Genomic DNA, 16,625 nt, shown 5'->3' with positions numbered 1-16,625 from the left:
AAAAAATTAAATTATTAGCTAAGCCACTAGATGAATATATAGGTTAAAGAAAAGATCTTACTATAATTTAGTCCAGGATACTTGAAGTGAGAAAGAAAGAAGGGTGGGGTGGATACCGGATAGACATGACAACATGACATGAGCAGTAAGACTATAAAGAATAAAGAAGAATGTAACTGTAAAGCAAATATTTCTTTTGTCAGAGAGGAAGAATGTTTGAAGGTATGGAAAAGGAAACATTATTTTATTTCTAGTAAACAGATAATCTGTGAAATTCATTGTTGCAAGTGATTGGCCTAAATAATAATAATTTAATAACACCAAACAGAACTTGGACACACACACACATATATAGCACATACACATGTATATACACAAACATTTAACCTCCAAGCTGTGAAGTCTGGCAGAAGAGCATAGCAAAATCTCCATTTCCCTGCCAACTCCACAAACTATCCAAACTGAGAACCATTCTCAAACGTAGTTCTTGTTCCTCATAACTTTATTGAAAATTCTGTTCCTTACTAATATAATTCAGAGGCAGCACAGAACTTAAACAATATTTCTTAAAAGAGCTTTAAAGTACATGAAGATATTACATTTATTTTCCTTAAAATCCTCACAATCAATTCAGATATATGTTTAGAATCCAGCAAACGTACATTACATACGTGCCTAAAGGGAAAATCATAACACTACTGGAGAAAGAGTACAATTGTTTCAACAAATGACCAAAGGGAAAAAAAACGATCTGAATTTAACCTCAAAATACCAGTCCAGGTGCCTTCACTGACAGTGTCTCTCACAGTGCTGAGTAAAACCCATGCAAGGAAACCCACACCCTTTAGACCTTTGCACACAAAAAGCATTTTAAATTCACCAAAAGAATTTTCTTACACTGCAGGCTACCAGCAAAACACTGGCAACCACGATAGCAGCCATATTCTGCTGCAAGATTTGTTCAGCTGACTAAGTGCAGACTTGGTTACTACTGGGTGCATCTGAAAGCAAAGAAAGTATACATTCTCCTTAGGAAAACATATTCTAGCCATAACTGTTTGGTGGAGGAAGATAATGCAGGCATAGAAAGCACAAGCAATGAACTATGGGCAGTTAAAAATTCTTGCACAGAGCAAGCACCAATGTCTGACACTGGTATTTAAGAACTCATCATGAACTCCACTTTACCCAAATAAAGTCTCAGCAAGCTTATTCTCTTTCATATCTCTCCTTTCAACAGTGTCAAGTACTCTAAAACAAGCAATCAAATAGAAAAAAAAAACTCCAGAGATATAAATAAGTTATAAAAACATGGGAAAAGCCATGATCCCACATCTCTTCATTAACCATCCTCAATGCTCTGGGAACATGTTTGACATTAAGAGTTATGTGTAATCCTCATATACTCAGAAGTTCTCATGAAAATAACTTCTGTGTCAGTAAACACTTATTGCTGATTAAGATAACAATCTTCATCATAAGCAACATCCTACATACTATAAATCCTTAGAATCTCTGAAGAAGCTTCAAGGTCTCTGATTTGCAGGAGGACCACTAAATTTGACTAAGTTCACATTTATGTTAAAGAAGCACTCAACCCACAGAAAATTCACCCTAAGTTATAAAGCCTATAAACCATCCTGTTGCACATAGCCAAGAGCTTCTTGTAGGCTTATTCGTTAGGAATTTCAAAAGACACTTCCTGTTCTCAGAGTTTTGCAGACAACAGCTACAGACTTCAACTCAACTGCTATTCCAAGCCACTGGGGTCTGGTCACCACCACAAAAAGAGCTTAAAGACTGCTGTAATTTCACGGTCTCCTACTCGGGAGAGGACTTGCATACCACAGAAAAATAATCTAAGTCCAGCTAGCCAGGATTTGGATAGTGAGTAGGGAGGGACAACGCAGGTCTGAATAGTTCACATAACTTGTTCCAGCAGAAACCTCATCTGCCATCCTGTGCACTTAATAAAGTCTGACTCTCATTCTCACCTCTGAACACAGAATAAAGTCAGTCTCTGGTACTGAACAGGGTTACAAGTGTCAAGCTTGCACATGTGATCTTAAATCTAGTCTTCCATTTTTTAAAAAAATTTCGGTTTTATATATGTGTATGTATGTATTTAACTTCCTTCCCTATTTTTATAAATACAAGATTTCGTTTTTACCAACCTAAACCATCATCTAATTCTGCTTCATATATGCATCTAGTTTTTCTCTTCCAAAAAATAAAAAATCAACACTGGCAATAACATTTCAAAGCCCTGTTATTCTTTTGCAGACGTGCAAACATAGTTGGTCTTTTTTTAAGATTTCAGCAAAATTTCTTAAGATAACTTGATACAGCTGAAGAAGCAACATTGAATTATAAAACAGCAAGTTCTCACTGTTAAATCACTTACCATATGTACTACTTCAGGGTAAATAGGTTCCGTAATCACATTGCGATTGTGTGTGATATATTCTACCATTTCACTTAAAGCTGCTCGTTTTACTTCCTTCCACTTTAGGTCACTTAGTGGATCAGAAACAAAGTCAAAAAGTACACAACATTGTCGTAACTTCTGGATAAAAAGCTTTTCTTGATCCGCTGGAGGAACATCTGAAAAGTGAAAATAATTATATAATGTTCAAATTATACTGTAGTGGATTCACTGCCCTCCCCATTTTTACTTTGTGAAACAGTTAGAGAAGTGTTTAAGATTACAAGATTACAAACCTTCTAAATCTTCACACAACTTTTCAGGAATATCATGTTCCAGAGTATGAACCCCACTGAAATACTGTGTACATGTCAGGATGATTAAAAAAATTGCAACAGTGATGCATAACTTGCCCTTGCCTGAAACAGACACTGCATGGAAAAAAATACATACTTGAAAAAATGCCTGTATGTGCTTTGTGTTTTGCTTAAGTAATCCCATGACCATTAAAATGACAGATATATGTGAGATTAAGAATTATACACAGCAAAAACTTCCAGGATCAGGACTTAAATATTTAGGAAATACTAGATAACTGGCCAGAGGTAAAGAAAGCAGTACCATGCTTTGACTGAAGCAAAAACTTGTGTCCAATTAAAATGGTCACATGATTACAGCATGAAGCTTAAGACATGAAATGTGAACATGCCACAGAGTCTGCCTGAGTTTATACCATAACACATTTTATGTTTCTGCATAATGACTTTTTTATTATTAGATACAAACTACTAAGGCAGTAATATGATGTTAAAAATGGGACTAGATTGACTTTGCAAATAGTTCTGCAATTTACTCCCAATTCTTCTTCCAGTTGATGACTTTTTCCTTGGAGTACCACAAAATGCTAGAATCTTCTTACACAAGCAGCAAGATCCACCAAGTATTTCAAGTGGTATTACTGAATACAAGCACATGTGTATATACAATCTAACTAACTGAATGTGCAACAGATCTACACTCCAGTTGTTTAAATACAAGTTGCTCTCCTTATAAGTGCCTGAAAATCTTCCTATGATAACAAAACTGAAATAGCTCCTCTCTCATGAAGTTGCTTTCCAAAGCATTTTTGATATAATAAACCTGGAAGGCTTATTTGGTTTCAAACAGCTGGCAATTTTTTTTAAAGTTACATGCACCTAATTTTCTCAAGAATAACTCCAGTTAGAAAACACCGTTTAGTAATAGCCCTGAAGAGCACACAGAATAAAAATGTAGCCTTCATGAAAGAAACCACAATCAGTTAGACTTTGGTGTAACCAAGATACCTGGGACAGTGCAGAATTCTAGAACAAAGAAGGTGTTAGGTAACAGGTGTCCCTATGCAGAGCAAGAACTTTCTGACAAATAAACCAAAATTTCTGTCCAGTGTTGTGAACAAAGCCACACAAATTTTGTATCTGAATACCCATGCTTTTGTTTATTTGAATTAAAATCTAAAGCAATTAATAATTTCTCCTGAGAAAATACCAAAAAAGTAATTAATTGAGAAGTTTGCATACTGAAAGCCAGCCAAATTTATGACCTGAATGTAAAAAAGACTCAGACGTACAAAGTGGTTACCTTTCCCCAATTAACTGTAAAATGGAAAGTGGTTCAACCTGAAGCATAACGACAGTTACACTTAGGGATACTGTGCTATGAATGCACACTCCACAAAATTCAAAGCCTAAATGCAGACTATAATTATAGAAGTAATGGACATACAATTACAGTGATTACAGAACACTAACCTTAAAAGAGGAAGCATTAAAGTTGTAATTACCACTAACAGTGAAAGTTAAGGACTGACAACTAAGAAGGTCAAGAAACACCCTCAGCTAGGCAACTACCTACTTTGCCATTTATTCTTAGGTGGCTCAACTAATTTAAGTACCTCAGTCATCCCCATTATTTGAGAGATCTTCACACAGACTGAGAACCACACATATTTGTAATGAACTGTGTTTTATTTATTTGGGTGAGACATAACCCCCCCTTCAGGATTGTTCATTCACAGCTTTCAAGTGTCTGGACCTCACATCTCTTCTAGTACTTTGTTTGGAATAGTTGCCTTGAAACCAGGGTCATCCCCACTTTTAAGGTTTGAAAGGATGATTTCAGCATGATACCAAGCAGAAGGGGTTAAGAAGATGACTTAAGAAGCCCATAATTTTTGTGCAGACCATGTCTGCACACCTGCAGATCAACTCTGGCACACCCAACAAGTCACTGATCCTCAGACATTTGCCAGGGACTATCTGCTTATGTTCCTTCAGTTAACTGCATGCCGATTTCCAAATCATCTACCCGTTCAATTAAGTGATAACCCCTCACCTCCATTTGCTTAATTAGCCAGCATACCTGAAGAGAAAGCCATTAGAGAAAAAATTCCTTACTTGTGCAACTCTGGTGCTCCATTCTCCAATGACTGTGGGAAGGTCACAGTTATTCAGAAGCTACTCCTTAAACTTACACTAGAACTGATACCTAGAGCTATTCACTGAGCAATGTTTCTTTAAAAAAAAACCCCAAAAACCAACCACCCTCACTCCCAGTCAAATCAAACCAAAACCCCATATATATTCTGCTCTCCTTCCCCAACTGGTAGCAATGATTTACGTAATCTTCACAGGACTTGCTTCTAAACAGTAGCAGTAGAATAATCTTTTTTATTCACTCAAACACTTACGCCTGTCAGTACTTATACCTGAAATGAGTATTATTTTTGCCTTTCTACTGGAATAGGAACACCGTTTGTTGTAATCCCAAAGAAGGTCAGTCTTATATTTGGATTGAAGGTATATCAGTTCCTGACACAGTTTTACAGAAATCTGTTATGGTATATTTTATGCCTAAGCCTGCACCCAACTGTTCTTTTTTGTAAGAGAAAAATATACACTGGAAAAAGTATCAAAAGATGGTAGCATGAGAGCAAGGTATGTCTCTGGGAAGAGGGATCAGCTTTTTGTCTTGTTTGGGTTGCTCAGAGTTTTTTTTCCTTACAATTACAGGATAACTGTTGGATCAAGTTATACAACCTACAGATATGCAAGCTCTGCCCCTTCTGTTTTAACAGTATCAATACAGAAATAGCTATTCAGTATAAAATTTACAACATCATCTTAACCTGTGGCCTTGCCAGACTTTTCTGTATACTGATGAGTATAAAATAAGCTACTTTCCACTTTACAACTGATACTAGCTGTGCTTTTATTATCAGATTAACTAGACCATTGTCTCACTCTGAAAGGAAGCACTTCCATATTTCCCTTTGAAACAGCCAGGTAAAGATCAGAGGTACTCAGCTACCAAGTGCCTTAGCAGAAAACAAATAATTGACTGGAAAAGCTTAAATTAGAACACTGAACTCTGTATGGAAACAGAATCTTTGGAAGCTTCAGGCATGTCTTCAGCAATTCTTACTGCTCACTGCAAACAGATTTCACACTGATAGCTGTCCTTGACCTCATGTGCTTCTCAGCCAGGATGTGGCACTGGTTTGCACCCAGGAGCTATCATCCCCACCTTTTCTTTTGCAATTTATAGACCAGCTACAGAAGTAAAACACATGAACATTCTAACAAATCAAGATGTCTTCATATTAAAACAAATTTTTCCTGGTTTTTAAGAAAATTAGCTAAAGTAAAAATAAACTAGAAAATACTGAAGTTTGCATTTTCAGCTTATGTTAAATATTCTATGACACACAAATAGGACTGCATGTAGGACTGCAGGGATCTTATAGTTTTCTCAATTATATTTTTCATGTTCCTTCAAATCTTAAGTTATATTTTTAGTTTTGTGTTGTAATTGTGACATCACTGGGCACAGATGATAGATCCATCCCCTACCTTTTTCATTGAAGCTCATTTTTCTGTGACAGCAGTGTAATGTAATTGTTGCTGAATGGAGGACAAAAGGCAAGGCAGGGTAAGTGGGTGACCCAGAGATGTCACAAAAAACAGATGATTTCTAATACAGATTGGAACTGAGATAAGGTTGAATTTCAAGTTTTAGGTCATATTCTGACACAGAGAAGAGCTGATGCAATTCCTGCCACAAAACACAATTTGTGGCCAGTAAAACTCACTATACTACATCATTGTAAAAGCAAAAACAAGAGATATGGTTAACAATTTGCAAAATATACATTCAGAAGGCAAGATTCATCTCAGTTGTGTGAATACATTTTACTCATATATAAAAGCTTAGCAGAGGTACCATATTTGGTTGGCTGACATGTCCCTATATCATTGAAAGAAAAGTAGCTCTTTTTTCTTTTAAACTATCACATACCCACAGTTACCAATCAGGACTATGCACACACAGTAAATAAAGCTCCTCTCATTTTAAATGGGCAGCTAGATTTTTTTCATACAGAAAGATACACAGAAGTTTAAGCCACAGAATAACACCACAAAAAAGGGAAGAAGCATGTGCAAAAACAAGGTCATAGAAAAAAAGACAAACAAAATCATATGCTCAAAGTAACTGCTTCTTTAATACACTGGTGTAGAGCAAAAATTGAAGCATGTAGGATGACTTCTGCTTGCAAGCAGACAAAACATCTCATGAAACATGTCAGCAACCCTAACGAAGAACTAGAATTATTAATGATTTGGAAAAACAACATTTAATTGTCAAGTAGGGTGCTACCCAGAGGATATCCCTAAATTTACTGGCCACATGGTCCTTTCTGCATGTCAAAAGTATTAGTGCATTTCCAATTTGATGTTCATCTGCAAAAAAAGCAGCATTAAAGCTTTACTGAAGCTTTGTACGATGCCCTTTATAGTTGTACTTCAACAAGGGGAGTCTAGTATCTTGTAACATTCTCTTAAAACACTTCAGTTGACAATACCACAGCAGCATTTTTTCAAAGAATAAAGAGTTCAGTGCCTGGAGTAAGACAAATGGAAATTGTCAGAGACAAAGGCAGAGGAACTACACAGTTTGAAAAGGAGAACATACTCTGTCATAGCATGGGTGTACCAGAACTAATACTTTTTCCAAAACTAGTGATCAAGTCCTTAAAAATGAGAAGAATTAGAAATAAATAGAATATTACGAACGCTGAACTAACAATGGATAAAATTCCATTTAAAACATTTACCTTATTTTGAAATTGTTTAATTACCATCCTAATTCAAAGCAAGAAACACTATTCTGGAATGATTTTTATTGCATTTCTATTATGCGACCAATTTTTTATAGTTTTCAGTGATTTTACTGAAATCATTATGACAATAGCACTAATTAAGGATGACAGTCTACCATTAAGAGAATTCTATCACAACACATGATATTGGTAATAAGTGGAAGTGGGTGGTACATGAAAGAAAGCTTCCAATTCATGCATGGACAAATTTAATTTAAGCTATTTCTTTTAGCAGCATATAAAAATAAACTCAAGGAATACAAGAACGTACTAAAATTATACACAATACATTTTATACTAATACTAGCAACTCTAGGAGTGGGAGTTTGGCTGCACATAACTCAAAGCAGGCAAGTAGTTTTATAGATGCACTGGACTAACAAATACATAGAAAATACTGCTGTTTATATTGTTTTATTTATTGATCCTGCAGAAACATTTCTTTGCCAAAAGAAATGCTGAAAACAAGAAAAATTACAACAGTGACCAAAAAGCCACAGGAACACTCATGGAAAAACAGAGTGCTAGTACTTAGCTCAAGAAAGCACAACACAGAAACATTTTAAGTGGCACAGAAGAGGAATAAACTTCCGTTTTTTATCTCACTATTGAAGTGATGTACATGTCAGTGTTGTAAAGTGTCATCAAGAATACAGGCTTACTCTAAAAGACTTGAGCTGTAAGTTTAAGGTCCTTCTCCAACTACCATGTAGGAGGCCTGTAAACATTAATGGTTTTTTGTTGTTTGTTTTTTTGGTTTTTTTTTAAACACTTTAAACATCTCCCATCAGAAACAGGACACTGAAGTGCAGATAGACTTTGTCTCAGGTACTACGAGCTCACGAATCCCAAAAAACTCTTGATCAGTAATTAAAAATATTTTACAGGTACTTAGAGCTTCCATAAGGATTACAAGAAAATACTTTACTCCAACTAGCTATTATCAAAGTAAAGCTGTTTTGTTCAAGGACAGCTAGAAGGTGAGCTGAGAAGAGTAGGTGGGTGCACAAGGGAAATGTCCAGTCTCAAGCAGTACTTGGAGAGTGAACTGAGACTTTCAAAGTGTCCTTCATCTTCATCAGCTGCCCTGACACAGCCCCGTGATGTTCAGCACCTGTGCAGGTACTCCAGAGACATGGGAATGAGAACCAGCTGCAATTACAGGCTAATGTTCACTCCTCTGCATTCAAGGAACTGAGCTGCTACCAGAAATACCTTTGGGTGTTCTTAAGATAATAGAAATTTTTAACTGTAAAAAATCCTGCCTTATATTTCCCTGTGTTTGAAGAAATTGCATTGTTCCTACCTGCCACTGTTTCACATTTTCACCTGAAAAGCTGACAACCAAAATGTGATAGACACACAAAACATAACTACTTCCTTAATATAATAGAAAATAAGGTTTAAAAACAATACATAAATTATAAACATGTGGCACATTTTCTACATAAAATTCAAAAGCAAGTGCCTTTTATTTAATTTTCAAGTAGTTCAATTTTTGGGCACGCAGGGTACTCCATCTTATTTAAAGATGTCTTCTTTCCATCAAAAAAATTCCGTTTAGTAATAAGCATTCAAATTTTACATTTTAATAAAGCAACAGCATTGATATTGTTTCTATGCCAGTCTGCAGCCTGGATCAAGCTATAACTACACTTACAATAAAAAAGTTATTTCACCTATGACACCTTGTGTATGAAAATAATCCTAATCATGTGTCCAGCTCCAGGGTCCCTGACAAAGGAAGGACAGGGACCTGATGGAGCAAGTCCAGAGAAGGATGATGAGGATGCTCAGAGGGCTGGAGCACCTCATCTGTGAACACAGGCTGTGGGAGTTGGGGTTCTCCTGTATACAAAAGTAGTCTGGGGAGACCTTACAGCACCTTCCAGTATGTAAAGGAGCTACAAGGGAGCTGGAGAGAGACCTTTTTACAAGAGAATGAAGAGATAGGACAAGGGGTAATGGCTTTATACTGACAGAGGGCAGGTTAAGTGTAGACATTAGAAAGAAACTCTACTGTGAGGGTGGTGAGACACTGGAACAGGTGTGCTGAGAATGTCCATCCCTGCAAGTGTTCAAGGCCAGGTTAGATGGGGCTTGAGCAACCCAGTCTGGTGGAAGCTGTCCCAATCCATGGCACGGGGGTTGGAACTGATAGCTCTTTAAGGTCCCTTCCAATCTAAACCATTTTATAATATGATTCTATGATACAGGAGTGGGGAGGGGAAGGCAAGAGGAATATGTTGGAATTCATTAAGGTACATAGCATTTAAGATTTTTGGTTTCTAAATAAAGAAATCTCTTGGCTAAATTTTCATTCAAAAGAGTGGCTTTTCATTTGATTGTGAGGCTTTTAAACTAATATATTTTTCCACGTAATAAAGAAGTCTGTTAGAATCAAATGAGCTATTACCAGACTAATTAAACAGCAATTGAAAAAAAGAAAGAGAGAGAGAAAAAAACCCCACAACACTTCAAGAATCCTACAGCTTAGAAGACCTGAGAGGAATGAGAAGCACATGCTTTGTCAGTCCCAGAGTGAGGCTCAAAGCAGGTGCTTTACAACACTAATCCCCTCTGAAATCTCCAGCCATTGGGGAATCCATCTCTGGTTGCAGCTATCTCCTAAAAGAGATTACACCATGGTTTTGAGGATAGAGGAATTAAGTAATGACATTTAACTGTCAAAGATTTGAGACGGGAGATATTAAGGACTGATTAATAATGAAATAGGAAAGAAGGTCTGCTGTCATTTTAAACTATTTGGCATAATTTTTACATACTAAACAACCTGAAGCACTGAAATTACTGCCAGTAACTTTATTTCAGGTGTAAGTCATAAGTCTAACAATGATAAGAGTTGATCAACAGTGCACACCAAATTATCTAATGATTTTTCAAAAGTGGACCAATGCCATTCTGAACCAAGCTCTTGCTTTACAAGGAGTTTTATCAGAATTCAACTGTTTTATTAAAAACCATGTGAAATTTTAAAAAACCTTAAGAGGATATTTGTAATCATAGTTAAGAGAAATAAGGATTTTTACACTATATTAAAACATTTAAGAACAGAAAGTGAAAAGTAAAAGTGATAAGTGCATAAATACTTTAAAGGCAATGTAGCATAAAGAGGAAAACAGGAATGATTATACAGGAAATGACATGTGAAACAAGCCGAAATGGGCTTGAGCTAATGAAATGGAAATTCTACCTGAAAATGAGGGAGAAAAATGGCAAGGAGGATAATTAAATAGACAATGGAAGAAAAAAAGTGTCTTAGCAGGGAAAGAGAGAAATGAGATAAGGAATGCTCAATAAAGTTTTCTGGCACACATACGGTTAATATGACACCAAATCTCACTTCTGAACACAAAAAGACCCAGAGAAAACCCCTCAATTTCATAGCCACTAGAGTGTGCTTGAATCTACTTTCAAGTTATCCAGTATTCTTAAATGTGTTTGAAAACTTTAGAATTGTTTTAAAATATATGTAACAGTCTCTCTGAGAAAATGAAGTACTACTGTCGTGAGGCCAGACCTCAGTTATGCTCTATAACTTAACTGCAGTGTATGGTGTAACTCAGAAGACTGTATTAAGAAAACTGAAGAAACACATAAACCTGAATAAACTCTGCCACTCTGGACACTTGGATGAAATAAGTATCAGGTAATCAAGTCTAACCATCTGCTATAAGCAAATGTGCTGTTTCCTTAAACACACCCAAACTCCACACATAAACCAGATATTGCTCTGAGTCTGAATAACTTTTCAATCAATAGTACCTATCACATATCCATGATAAATACAATTCAAAGAACACACAACTGCCAAAATGTAAAGTAACTTGGTTCCTTTTCCAGAGTCTAACAGACTGCCTTCCCCTCTCCTCACTTGCTGTACATTTGCTAAACCTGGGGGCTGCTGCTTGCTTTCTCTTGGATGCTTCTGAATGCCAAAATTGGTAAATTTAATGATGACATGTAGAATAATCATTAACAGGTATCACAAACTGGGTCTTGTGTAGGATTAGAAATAGATGACACAATAAATTACAGAGCAGGAAGAAAAGCTCCCCCGGCTTTTCCATGAACTAACTGATGTGTTTCACACTCCAATGCAACCTAAAGCAAATGCCCAGTCCCCATGCAGGAACTCTAGTTAATTATAAGCACATCCTTCCTTGTCTGAAGCAAACATTTATTTTGAAATTAACACAAATTTACACAAACCTTCCTTGAGGAAAACTCTGATTTAGTTTTCTAAATTCTCCATTCCATTTAAAATTAAAAATAGGACGGGTCTTTTTTCATAGGAAGTGCTTAAACAGCACAGGTCACACTGAGCTTAAGACGTAAACTAAGGTCCTGAATGGCTGAACATCATCTAAATCATCTCAAATTGTCACACATCATTACAAGATATGCAGAAGTGTTTTCACCAGAAATAACAGGGCTTTTGTGGTTTTCTTAAGAGTAGTTTCTTAATAGACTTCAGTAGACTGCAAGCTTAGTTCTAGTACAGGGTTTTTTTGTATATGCTTGGGTTTTTTTTTGGGGGGAGGGGTGTGTGGTAGGGCTTTTGTTTGGTTGGTTTGGGTATTTTCTTGTTTGATTGCTTGGGTTTTTTGTTTAATTTTTTTTTTTTAATTTTAGTTTGTTTTTTGTATCCACTGAGAAAAAACTCCAATTCAGTGCATAGTTTTGAATAACCCTTTCGTAGTCCCATATCCTGTGAAACTTAGCTGCCTTGTGTGAGGGGATACAGGTAAAAAAAAATGATCAAGAGGCACAGAAACAATGACTTGGTAAGAAAATAAAGAAGTATATTTAGAACTAGATCAGTAAATTGCTTAGCAGTCAACACTGGCCATGTTCAAATGCTAAGAGCAATTATGAGCAGTTAGGAAATAAAAATTACTTTCCAGCAATGAAAATTTTGATTCAAATAAGTAGAAAGCCAACTATGTCCATTTAAAAATACATACTTTCAACATCTAAGAAGATTAAAGATACAAGATACCTGCATATTTGTCAGGAATTAAGTGCACAATGATTTCCCATTTAACTCAAGAATTATTCCTGCACAATCCATCATTATTTTCCTTGTATCTCATTTGTCTGAAAACGTACACATTTGCTTCAACAGATGCCTTCAGTCAAATTAATCTCCAGTCTCACAAAGGAATTCTAGTAAGAACTGAAAATGTACCTATTAGAAATAGTGTCCCTATTGCTTAGCTGCCTGAAAAGCTGACATTCTGCTGATAATTTCCACCAAATTTCTACCCCTCTCACACAGGAGAAAGAGTGAACTGCAGTATGGAATACATTTAAATTGGAGCCTCTAATAATCCATAAACTTACAGGGCACAAACAAGTTGATTGGCTGTATTAACTATGAATCCAAGACTGACTCCTTACATGTCCAGAAGTTCTGGATATGTTAAGACATCTCAGTCCCAGAATATTTTCCAAAATATTTATTAATCTATTTACATTTTCCCTTTTTAATAGAAAATTTAATTTGCAATGAAAGCAACTTGTTTTAATTTCTTCCATCAAACTACAAGCTTTAGAATGCTTTATTCCTTAAGATACATTAATGATTACTGAGTTCCAACAATATGAAGTGAGAGAAGTTATGCAGCAAAGTATCCACTCAAAATTTTGCTTTTGAGACAATGTGTAATATTCTGATTCAAAAATCTCATAAAAATCTTAATTTTGTACTGGGACAAGAACAACAAGTTTTTATAGCATGAAAACAACTTTAAGAAAGTCCTCAAAAAAACCCCTGTACATCAGTTTTTGGATTTTAAGACACTACATGGAAGATTAGATGTAATAGGAGCAAAAAGTATAAAAATATTCTGGGAATAGGTTAGAAGAAAGATTCTAGTGTTACAACTAGTTTGTTTGGAAATTTTTTTGAAGAAAAACTTATTACACCCAAAGAACAGACACCATATTTGTTTTTTGTAGGCTTTGATAATTTTGTTCAAGTTCTCTTTCCAACATGACTTGAATGAACACAGAACACGTTTGAAACATCACTGACATTGTTATGCACTCACTTGAAATATAAAAGTAATAACAGAATTTGGTTCTAGAGGCTGTGTGAAGCTACACATCCAAAATGCAAATTTAAACGCTTCCATAAAAATCTTTAAAATGAAAAAGTGCTTCAAATTGGTAGGCTTCTACAAATTAGAAAAGTCCCAAACGAACAATTTTAAAATTAGTTTTTAAATTTTACATTTCATGTATAATTTTTTCTTTGTGCAACTTACGAAGAAAATATTTACTTCATAAAAATTCAGATTGCTACCAGTAACAAGAGCAAACTGACACAACGAAAATTGACACAAAACTTGAAAACTGACACAAAACTGTCACTTCCACTACTGATAACAACTCAGAGTCAGATCCCACCCCTAAGTTTAACTATAGTTTTATGAAAGAAAACTTAATTGGCAAGTTAGAGCAGAAATGGTGCCACATGACTTGTATGTGCATTAAGTGGAAATGATTAAAGGATGCACGCATGTGGCTTTAAAACATCATTTATCTCAGTTTTATCACCTGAGACAGGATGGTGCACACCAAGGGTAGGCACCAGCTCCATGAGCCTTCTGAGACTCTACTTTCACTTGTACGAGGTGTCCACCTCCGGCAGGAAGACGAGATCATAAAAGCCACCTCCCCAGATGAACATCTTGTCTGCATATGATGCAAATAATCCTGTATCTATTAAATATTGCTGGTGCTCACCTCATCTGTGTGGTTTACAGAGCAGTTTCAGTAGCTAACTATTTGATAGCACATGGAATTAATTCGCTGATTTTAGAGAAGTCTTAATTAATCGTTAAGTTTCAAACAGAAATGGAAATTAAAATTTTCCACAGAAACAGATACTTAATTATTACTTTAAAATGTATTTCACAGCAACCATCACAATATAGTATGAATAAAAATTTGAGGGCAACCATTTCTGCTTCCTTGAAAGGGCATACATATTATTCCATGAGTCAGTAAAAGTAATGTAAAAATTCCAGCTGACTACCGTCCTATAATTTAATGGTATTTTTAGCTCAACAAAAAGTCCCCTCTAGAGACATTTTACAGTCATGCCCTCAGATATTTTACATGCAGTGTGAACACTTAACATCCTCATTGTTTCCAGAAGAGTCTATACATACACGCTTCATATCAGCAAGGGGTCTATACAGAGGTAAAAACAACCCAACAAAGTCAAGCAAGGGAGAGTAACAGAGAACAAAGAGTAAAAGCAGTAGCCAGGTAAAATACACTCTCTGACAGAAAGTGATCCATGGTAAATGGAGAGTTAATAAGTGTGTCACCATGTTAAAAGAAGCAGGAAAAATAACTAAGCAACCTTCTTTGCATCTGCTTTTGGTCAAATACTGAAAACAACCCCCGTGAGTTTCTCTGCTAGATACATTAAAAAACCATCCGTCTATGTCTGGCAATGTCTGAATGTCCTTCCAAAAGATCTAGCAAAACAGTACAATAAGTAATACAACAACATTTGTACCAATATTTGATAATTCAGGTGATTATCTAATACTAACAGATGAAAATTTTCATAATTTGATGTATACAAGAAGCCTAAGTTCATTAAGAATAGAACTGCTGCTCATCCTTGAGGAAGATGCACTCGCTTCTCCTTTTTGAGGCAACACTTTCAGAAAGGAACAGCAGATGGGTTTCAAAGCTAACAATTAAGTGTAAAAGTCATTAAGGAATGTTAAAGAGCAGCAGTGGCTCAAAATTTTCTAGGAGAAATTGGGAACTTTTGGCAAGATGGATGACTGTGAGCTCCAGGAGTCAAGCCATGTACTAATGGAGTCCAGGTGGCTTGGTAGAAACATAACAGCCCAAAACAAGGTTGATATTTGTTCTCATCCCTTCAGGTTACCAAATTATAATAGACTAACGGGGGAGAAAAGAGAAGAACAAGCATTTTCATCTCCTTTAAATCTCAACTGAGGTTTATCCATTCGATCAAAATCCAGTAACAACGAGGACCCACAACCAGGATAGAAGGTACATGCTGACCATGGGAAATTCCATTTATTGGATTGGCAAAAAGGATAAAAAAAGTTTTGAAGGTCTTTTGCACGGAAATATTTCCACAAAGGTACAAACAAGCCTTCCATTTTAAAATTTAAATTCACTCAGAGAATGAACACAGTTCATCACTACTATGGAACATCTCAGAAGAAAATGAAGATGTCTCCTCTATGTACCTTTCTCCCCAGGAAAACTTTAGTCACTTGTCACAACAAGGAGTGACTGTGCCTTAAATGTTCACTGAATTAAATGTACTAAAGAATTAAAGAAAATTAAGATTTAAATAAACATACATGCTCAGACTGATTAAGTTCACCAACCTTAAAATATCTACTTATGTGGAAGGTGCGAGATGCACACGAAGGTGAAGATTATAGTTACACAGAAAATACAGAAGGAGTAAACCAGCTTCATTTTCTCCTGCAGAACATACTAAGAGGAAGAAATCAGTATCATGAAAGGTGACTTTGAGATTTCTAGGTATGCTTTTATAATCAGAATAAGCTAGTTTCAGAGTATAATAAAATATTAATACCCCCAAAAAGGCAAACTCAGCACATGTAAAGGAAATTATGCTTGAAATATATCAAATTCTTGGAAAGTATTAGAAAGTTGGTAAGTAATTATCTTGTGATTTTTATATTTTTAACATAATGTTGTTATAATGCAGGAAGATTACTACAAACATGTTGTAAGGATGTGCTAGAAATGACACTGTTTAACATTTTCATAAACATCACAGAAGATGAATAGCAAGGTCACACAGTTTGTTAAAAGCTGTACTCATTGTCAATTCAAACTTGTCAAAAAAGGCTAGAAAAAAATCTCACACTACTGAGCAAATTAATTCAATCTATTAGATCTTTCCAAAAGCTGATAAATGTAAAGAAATGTGAGTGAAATAGC

At 35.6% G+C, this 16,625-nt stretch overlaps 1 protein-coding gene across 2 annotated transcripts in view; it reads right to left on the bottom strand.

Moving 5' to 3' along the window:
* The window catches only part of PPP2R5C (protein phosphatase 2 regulatory subunit B'gamma), a 76,459-nt gene that overhangs the window by 24,950 nt on the left and 34,884 nt on the right, over window positions 1-16,625 (bottom strand). For both annotated transcript variants that reach the window (XM_056493965.1, XM_056493966.1), the window contains one exon: window positions 2,405-2,604. In XM_056493965.1, coding sequence (XP_056349940.1) covers window positions 2,405-2,604 — 200 coding nt within the window. The remainder of the gene's footprint in view (window positions 1-2,404; window positions 2,605-16,625) is intronic.

This window comes from Oenanthe melanoleuca, chromosome 5 (genome assembly GCF_029582105.1).
Source record: "Oenanthe melanoleuca isolate GR-GAL-2019-014 chromosome 5, OMel1.0, whole genome shotgun sequence".
Classification (NCBI taxonomy): Eukaryota; Metazoa; Chordata; class Aves; order Passeriformes; family Muscicapidae; genus Oenanthe; species Oenanthe melanoleuca.
This window is presented reverse-complemented; position numbering and strand designations above follow the sequence as displayed.